The sequence below is a fragment of the Styela clava genome, chromosome 12 (assembly GCF_964204865.1).
Source record: "Styela clava chromosome 12, kaStyClav1.hap1.2, whole genome shotgun sequence".
Taxonomy (NCBI): Eukaryota; Metazoa; Chordata; class Ascidiacea; order Stolidobranchia; family Styelidae; genus Styela; species Styela clava.
The window spans coordinates 10,486,101-10,495,499 of record NC_135261.1 but is presented as its reverse complement, the minus strand read 5'-3'; the positions used below and the strand labels follow the sequence as shown (position 1 = coordinate 10,495,499).

The 9,399-nt window shown below is 34.7% G+C and overlaps 1 protein-coding gene across 1 annotated transcript; it reads left to right on the top strand.

Moving 5' to 3' along the window:
• Window positions 1-1,118: 1,118 nt before the first annotated feature.
• On the top strand, window positions 1,119-8,672 carry LOC120330176 (podocan-like). The gene is made up of 5 exons (XM_039397031.2): window positions 1,119-1,555; window positions 2,700-2,838; window positions 3,822-3,983; window positions 5,973-6,269; window positions 6,740-8,672. Exons 1-5 carry the CDS (start codon window positions 1,135-1,137, stop codon window positions 7,368-7,370), a joined length of 1,650 nt encoding a protein of 549 aa, XP_039252965.2. The 5' UTR covers window positions 1,119-1,134; the 3' UTR covers window positions 7,371-8,672.
• Window positions 8,673-9,399: the final 727 nt, after the last annotated feature.

Genomic DNA, 9,399 nt, shown 5'->3' with positions numbered 1-9,399 from the left:
GTGAGGTTATATATTGCTTTTTATGGCGTTTGCATAAAGCCATTTAGCACAGTATTCCGGGTAGTTGTTTGAATCAGGAAGTTGATTGGAGTACAAATGTTGTGACAAACAATGTCAATCTCTCATATCTCTCGTAAAAAAAAAACTATATAGACATCTGAACGAGTCAGTCAGTGTTCGCTTGCATCTCTTCTATCATCACACGTTTCGCTTTTTAGAGACGTGTAGCTTAATTTTACAAGTAAAAATGTACGTCCACCGCTGGCCGAAATCAGTTGAAGTTATCTCTGCTATTACAATTATTCTCGTTACAGCTGCCGAAAAAAATTGATATTTTTATGAGCAAATGGTTTATTTGGAATCCATAAACTCTCATTAATTCCTGAAACTAATGGTTGACCTACAGCGTAATTCGATAATCAATTTATTACATTGCTACAAATGTGCACTAACGCACGACCTTTCTTTTCTGTGTCGCATTGATTTTATAATTAGTGAAGCTTGATGAAGTCTGTCAGTATAGAAGAGACATAAAGATGAGAAAGATAGGAGGACTCAAGGCGCCCAAAATACCTCTGTCTCTGTCCCACACATTGAAGTATCAGTAGTAAATTAGACACGTCGTCGAGCATAAACACGTCTGGTGAACTCAGATGCGTGTTGGTTGATAAGAACAGAATAAGGTAGTCTCATTCTAAGAGTATTGTTTGCTAAACCCAGGGGCGTGCAACCTGTGGCCAGCGGGCCAAATGCGGCCCTCATGAAAAATTGTGCGGCCCGCGGAGAAGTGCTAATTTTGAATGATGTCCGGCCATCGAAACGAGTTTTTAATTCAATTTGGTACGTGCGGGTAATTCCAATACTTATTCGGCTGTGAATCAGTATCCACTGATGATATATAAGCTAAAATATAGTGTATATCCAGTATCTCTTATCCGATATGTAAACGGTTATCTACAATCTACGATAGGTCCATTGCGGAACACTGGTTCATGACTTATAAATTATTAAATTGCTTTGCGTCGCATATTATATCAACATTAGCATTGTCTTTACATGGATTTTTATTCTCTTTAAATAGAGACTCACGCAATATCGCCTTCATTTTATTTTTGTAGCATTTAATATAAAACTATGATGAAGTGTTCATCGATTAAATTTTGCCAAAAAAGCAAATGTATCATCAGCTGGAAAATACCGGTTTTCATCGATGTTGTTCTACTGACAACCACATTTCTACTCAGCGCGGGATCTTCATGTGGATATTCTTGTTACGAAGTCTGTACTTGTAATATATATTTTGGAAGTGAAATTGACTGTAAAGCAACTGGGATGGTACGTTTACCGAACCTTATTTCTTACCAGCAAGCAGCTCGAACTACTGTACTGGATTTTGGATGGAACGACTTAACTTTTTTACCGGATAAAGCTTTTTCTAATCTTCCCCTCTTACAAAGAGTTTTATTTAACTCGAACTACTTGGATTTTGTACACCAAGGAATATTTAACAGCAGTGGAATTGACTACTCTCCTGTGCAATACGTTGATTTTTCAGGTATGGAGTACGTAGTTTCCTACATCTCAAATTAAAAATCAATAATTTCCGCAATCATTCCAGATATCATTTTTCATAAAGTAATATCAGCATCGCGTTGGTAAAATTCAGTCATTCATTCCTACCTTATTTGATCGAATAAACAGTGCAGAGAGTCAGTATAATAAGTAAGCCGAGGCTAGTGAAGAGGTTAACAGTACCGTTTGATGCTCTAATATTACAAATATTATCATTTTGGCCTGTTTCTGTTTGTTATTTAGTAACCGGGCGGGGATCTAGAACTTGGTTGGTCACGGCGAAGTAAACCAGGCTGATAGTGATTAGTTTTTAATTATTTCCCTTACATATACCCAAAATCACCCTGAAATTTATTTGGAATATCTACTGCGAACTCAAAAGTTGAATCAACCTAACTAATTAACAGTAGGCCTATTACTCATTTAACATGTAACCCATCCGTTCTTCGAAAATAACTGACTCATAATGATGACGTATACATTATAAATAGTATATTCGTTAGTTTATTTTTATCTCTAGCCGAAAGTTACAGCCCTTTATAATTATATGATACTCGGCCTGGCACACACAAACGCCTGCCTAGGCATTTCGTCAAATTATAGCTGATGCCGTTCAGATTTTAAAATGCCGGTAGGATATTATCACACAGTACAAACACTAACGTACTTGTTGAAAACAAGTTCCAAGTATGCCCCTTGGTGAGGCAGTAGGTTTACTGAGACCGGATCTCCCTTACCTTTACTTTACCTCGAGATAGTTTTCTTTTCGCAAGAGCGCGAATGTCTACTAAACTCTAGAGCAGACACGGGCAAACTACGGCCCGTGGGCCAAATCCGGCTCGTTGGATAGTTCGATTTGGCTCGGCTGGTGGTGCCACAACCAAACCAAAACCGAATTTGGATGTTGAGCTAAAAATTGTTCATAAAATGTAACTTTGTAGGTCACACTTACATGGCCCGCTAGTCTGAGTAGGCAAAATTTATGACCCTTGGTCCAAACACCTTTCCCACCTCTGCTTTAGAGTCTAGACAAAACAACTTTAACCCCTGCATTTTGATGAAACTGATTGTAATATCATTATTGAGTTTACAACCCTGTTGCGAATAAGAAGTTTTTCTGCAAACAGACAACCATATATATATGATACCACAATGTTTTCAACAAATGAATGAATATTCTACCAAGCTGGATAATTTGACCGACTTGAATTTGGGAAGGAACGAAATCGGACCAAATATCGAAGAATATGCTTTCAATGGGGTCAGGTATGTTCTGCTGTTGCACATATCCGAATTTTTACTTACCACAATCTAACATAGGATTAAGCAAAATTAAAGAAAACAGACCATGTGTGAATAAAAGAATAGGGGTCTTATTTCAATTAAATTGATTATAATTGTCATGAATATTAATTAAATATTACAATAATCTACAATTTCAACTGTGATATATTTCTATAAGATTAGGTCTTTCGATATGATTTTGTTCGAAAATAGTTATAGTCGATGTACGTTGCTCTATTTGACTGTTTTTCGTTTTGATAGAATTGAAATGGAAGGCGAAACTCGTAACAAATTAACATCACGTTATAAGTTGTTTGCAAGTTGCTTTGACTGGCGACTAGGGTTTTCATGCCTTTCCATCGCTCCATTTTTCTCCCCGGACTGAGCCTACTTCGGGCGCAACACATTTAGGCGCACAATGTTTACGTAGAATATTTGATAAATTTAAAAGCCTATTTCTATGTTTTTGCTTTCGGGTTATGCTTGAAATACTATATATATTATTGCCAAGAGTCACCAATTAAATTTGCGTTGTTCTATTCATGGTAAATGTACAGTAACGACATAGGCCTATTTGAAACGAAATCAACCGCTCCCAGCGAATAACAAAAACCACATGATAAAATACCGATGTAACCCGTCCGTCACTCCCTTACAAAGCAACATAACATGCCACATTACTGAGTTCAACCAAAACACTTTTTTGAATAATACATTTTATTCGATTGATTGGTAAATGGAATGAATAAGATCTAGTTGTCATATTTTTTTATTATTAAAAGTGTCACGTTGGATAAACATATTCAGGACAAGATTAACATTAAAACTTGATTAAAAATGTATAACAAGAAAGCATATATCGTTCCAATTGCTATTTATATAAACTCCACAAAACTCTGCACTTCAGACGTTATGTTTGTTGTCAAAATAGCTATGTTTAAATGTTACTATACTTCTAATTTTAGGTTTCTCGAATCTCTCGATCTGTCTCATAACAGCATTCAAACAACTGAACCACGAACTTTCAAATATATGAGATATCTCAATTATCTGGATTTAAGATTCAATTACATAGAATCTCTTCCATCCAGCTTGTTCGGACGATCATCAGGGTTGAAGACGCTTCGGTAAGCAAGCTTTTGTATTTTGATTGCAATTTTTTGACGTTGATTATTTAAATCGATAGAAAAATGTTGTAAACTTTGTTCTCATGTTAAGGTATAATTTCAACTGCATATTTAATACTTATTGGATACGAGATGTACATATTAATCGTTTTGTTGTTGCTGTTACTGTTGTTAGTCATTATTTTCTTCTTGTAATTGTTATGAAATCATCGCCTTTCTCTTTATATTTTATTTTTGATTGAAATGAACTAGCGTGTGCGTGTATCGTAAAACTGTCTCAAACAGATGAATTATTTTATATTTATTACAAATTTTGTTCCGGACTTGAATGAAATATGAAGTGATTGTTACCGAAATTATTGTAGCTTGAATTCAAGGCAACTATAACTTGCAACGCATCAACCACTAGACGGTGTCACCCAACTTTTCTATTAAACGCCAAATGAGGCCAATCGGAACGTCAATAATTGAATTTCAGATCAAATCGATAAAGTTTTCCACAAGAAAAAAATCAATGCCATTTTGCAGCATTTAAAAGTTGGTGTTGTGTGCATTGTACCGTCGCCCGCCCGTTAACACAGAACAAATTGCCAGCTATGCTTGCAAGTTATATTTTAATCACAAACATAATACTGAATTGTGTAGTAGGATTATAGTGAAGCCTTCAGTTTCACAACTAAAAGTTTAATATGATGCAAGCAAATATCTTAAACTGGTATTATCTGGCAATATTTTCCGGTCATAATTTCAATTTTCCGCATTAAAAGGACATGTATCGATTTTTGGTGAACTTGACATTGCGTGAATAAAATGTTTTTCTGAAAGAGTGCACAACATAAGACGTCAGGGATGTACGTTGGGCAACGTTTTACTGATATTTAACCAGGAAAGAAATGGTAAACACTAATAATTATTTTACCGCGTGTTTGCGCATTTAAGGTTACAAATTGTCATATTTCGATGTAATATAACGTTAATCAGGAATATTCAGGGATATTCTTGAAATGCGGTATATGTTGTATATATAGATATAAAACAACCAACGCCAATTATTCACTTTTTTAATAATAACTACATGGAATTCAAAGCCAAAGGAAACAGCCATATTTCCGTTTTATTATGAAAAAAGAAGTGTTTCATTCCGGTCTTTGTACTCGAAGACAAAGCTTGGTATAAACAAGCATGCTGTTTCAGTACTTAAATTCCAATTCCCACTGGGTTTGTAAATAAATGATTCTTCGTAAAGCGTAGCGTTTCGTTAAAAGGTTTCTTTCATTTCTTTTAATACACACTCTAATACATAAAATTTTTGCTCCGCTGTGATTGATGACTTACGGTAGAGCTTGCCAAACTATTCTTTCAAATTTAGGATTTGATGTTAGTCATATTTCTCGAAATCGAATTTAATATTTTGTTCTTGTCATTTCAACTTTTATATTTAATTTTATAATGATATGAATTCGATTCGCGATTCGGTTTTGTTTATTAGAACCACTGGGAGTTCAAATATTTGTACCGGCGTGACACATTGTTTAGTTAATATTCTCACATCAAATTATTTCTTTAAAATTAAGTTTTCAAAATTAATAATAAAGTGCAGAAAATGCATATACAAATTTTGTCATAATGAAATTGCTTTGCATCAAACACGTTAACTTTAAACTGATCAGATCTCATATACCGGTACATATATATTATACTAATTACAATTAGCTTATACAGATTTCTTTGAAGTGACTGTAATTTAATCTAGTGTCACTATTGTTTTGCATTACTAACTGTCACTTTTTTCCTAATAATTCTTCACGAATCACAGCGTGTACGTTTTTTTGTCACTTTTTCTCTTTAATATTTCCAATCTTACGATATAAAGAAGTTTATCTAATTAACTATCTTTTCACCAGTAAAGTTACAAAAACTCAGACACATTAAATAAAGATGGCGATAATAACAATTAAACTGTTTATTAATACATTTCCTTTCATTCAGGCTGACTGGAAACAAGCTTACCGTGTTACCCGGAGGAATTCCAGCTACTCTAACACTTCTAGAACTGGGAGAGAATCGTATTTTAAACCTCACCATCACAGATGCCCAAAAACTACATAATCTACCAAATATTGAAATGTTAAATTTCAGTCGAAACGGACTTCGAGAAATTGTTCCAAACGCTTTTCAGACGATGTCTGTATTGGAAGTTCTGGATTTATCGAATAATGCGATTCATTTCCTCAATTCTGATACGTTTGCTGGTGCTGACAATTTGGAATATCTATTTCTCAATAGGTAAGTTAAACCTTGTTATTAGTAATGTTTATTCATTGGACACGTCAGTGGACAAAACGATCGTTTCAATATTACGTTTTGTTCTTGTTATTCGTCATGGTCTTCATTAAAAAATCGCTTTTCTCTTCGAATACTAGACCAATTGCTTTGAAATTTTCAGTGGTTAAAGATTGATTTTTTTTCCAGAAGGCTATTACTTTTATTCATTTCTAAATTCCATATGAAATCTGATATTTCGTCCAAAATTTCGCTGTATTATTTTATCCATGGGAACACTGGCTGTCCGGTTGGATTCTGTAAATTTTTGCTATGCGAAACTCGGAAATTTTTTTGAGGGTACCGGTGGCGTCAAAGGTAAGAATTGCTTCGCTCTGGTTAACGTGTCCATATATTTGAGCGTTGCTTTCTTGTTATTTTCAAAATCATAGTCCATAATTTTATTCATGCTTCTATTAATATTTTTATTGCAGAAACCCGTTTCTCAGAACATTACCAAAGGATATTTTTGTCAATTTGACAAAGTTACGATTTCTATTCTTGTACGGATGTGCTCTGAAGACTTTGGAATTTGGAACACCCTCAATTTCACCACTGTCAGTCAGTTTTACATCGTCTGTCACGAGTGATACTGTTCATGTCGATCCACTCTATGCCCCGAATTTAGAAGCGATGTGGCTATTTGGAAATCCTATAAATTGTGATTGTCTTATTTTACCTCTTGTGTGGTTTATAAACGTACGTAACCTCACGTTAGACGCAAATCTGTATGACCTTCCGAGGAATATTGCTGATGACGCAATACTTAAAAACTATTTAACACACGACGGGGCATACGCGAGCGACGTCGCCACAACAGGATCTTTTTGTACGACGCCGTTCAACAGGCACAGTGCTGTCGTTGGAAAACAGTTTTTAAGTGTTCCTGAACGGGATTTAATATGTCCGAATCAACCATTTTTTGTAGCAGTATCCATGTTTTTGGGGATAGTACTTTTTGCAGCTGCGATTCCTGTCGTATTTTTTATTGTGTTTTTATATTTGTGTACTGTAAGAGTTTTGTGTAAAAAGCTAGGTCTTTCATTAAGTGAGGACGAGGATTAACTGTTACGTTGCATTATCGTGATATTGCGATTGCATTATCGATACACATCAGTGATTAACACTAATTGCTGAAATGTTGCAATCGTTATCACATTTAAATACAAGTAAGACAAGTTCGTACTAACACAATCACGCAATGGTATTGAACGTCAATATTGAATGGAGAGGCAATCGTAACTTGACAAATGACATATGGAGAATTTGTCCAGCATTGATATAGATTGGTATAAATTATACCACTTCATTTTCTCAATATACATATATATTTATTACATACATTTATTATTATTATTTCAATTCATTTCCGAGTCAACGCGATATAGAAGCTCAGTTTTTTTTCCTTTAGGTTATTCTTCCCTTTTTTATAGTATGTCAAAATTGACGATTTAGTACCTAGCTCTACCGCGTTTTCCCAATTTCCATTCGAAAAATAACACAAGGGCTTATTTTGGGCTATGTCTTTAATTTTCATTTATTCAAAACAAAATTACAATGTTAAAAATTACGAGATTTTCAAATATACAAAATATGAAACCGATATCCATTTACTTATAAATAACAATTTCTTATTTAAAAAAAACGACTAGGTCCTATTTTATGCGAGGGCTTTTATTAAAATCATTTTTAAAATCCAGGCTAGGTCTTATTTTTTGGGAAAACGGTAGAAGCATATCTTATTTATTTACCTGACATAAAAGGCAGATGCCAACCCAAAAACCTTTTTTTCCACTCATAGCTGAGAAAGTAGACTTGAGTTGCCCTGCCCTGGGTATTATGACTATAAAAAAAATTGAAAAAAAAGAACGTCTATACTAAAATGTTGGAAATACAAACTCGGCCATTTTCAGTCTTTAAAGCTTAACATTTCAGCCTCTAATTGGTAATATTATGTTTGGGCACTGATACAACGCGCCAACCCAGCAATGTTAGAGCATTACTAAGGCGAATATTGAGGTTATGAATGTTCATTTGGTAAGACAGTTATTACGATGGAATGCATATACTCACTCTGTCTACCTGAAATCACTGTGTAACTGTGAAATGTTTTATTCGATATAAAATATATTCGTTTGACCAAGTTTCTTTGAAAGTTCCTTTAAATATATATATGCCATTTTAAATTTATTTGTATGTTCTTTTCTAATGCAAAAAGTTAACGCTACTCGGGGGAGTTATATTTGCTGTGTAATATTATTTTTTACAATATACTAGCGACAAGTCATTTGGTAATTTTGGTCAACAATATTCGAAGTTCCGCGTTGTAAAACTCAAGCAATTTTTGTTGACACCTTCAGTTTCGAATTTCATGTGTCGGATATCTCTACTCCACGGATTCAAAGTCAGAATTTTGGAATTCAGAACAGAATTTTGTTACTCTAGTTCAGGGGTCGGCAAACTATGCGGCGAAAAGTTGACGTTGAGTGCAAATGGTTTAATGGCGCAGAAAATATCTTCTGATATGCGTGGAAAAATTTGATTCATCGGCCATCCTTTCGGTTTTTACCTTTCTAAAAATATGTGCGGCCCGCCAATGACTTGCAACCTTTAATTTTGGCTCGCGAGCGACATAAGTTTGCCGACTCCTGCTCTAATTGAATGAAATTTCCCACTGCTTGGTCTAACATATTCAGCTTAGAACTAAGAAGAGGATAAATAGGCTAACGTTCATCAAAGAAAATCAGACTAAAAAATACTGGGAAATTAGTTACTTGAAAGGAGGCAACATCGAATGGTATTTCTAGACAAAGTATGTTGACGCTTTGCACCACAGATATCAATCATATTATGTGCTGGCAAATGAAAATATTATATTGACTGTAATTTTATCAGTTACCTGAAATGAACGAAAAACATTAGAAAAAATTAGGCCTACCATGCGTTCCGTTTTAGGCGGGACAGTCCCATTTTCAACGTCTTGTCCCGGCGTCCCGACCGGTCAGCCAAATGTTCCGCTTTGGCGTTCAGCCAGTCAGCATAATACACGAACGTTACCCATTAGCATTGTCTCGATACTGTTGTTGCTGTGTAG

Coding starts and splice junctions, on each gene's coding strand:
- LOC120330176 (XM_039397031.2), top strand. CDS start 1,135: ATGATGAAGTGTTCATCGATTAAATTTTGCCAAAAAAGCAAATGTATC. Junction 3,984..5,972: donor TCAGGGTTGAAGACGCTTCG/GTAAGCAAGCTT, acceptor CCTTTCATTCAG/GCTGACTGGAAACAAGCTTA. Junction 6,270..6,739: donor GAATATCTATTTCTCAATAG/GTAAGTTAAACC, acceptor TTTTTATTGCAG/AAACCCGTTTCTCAGAACAT.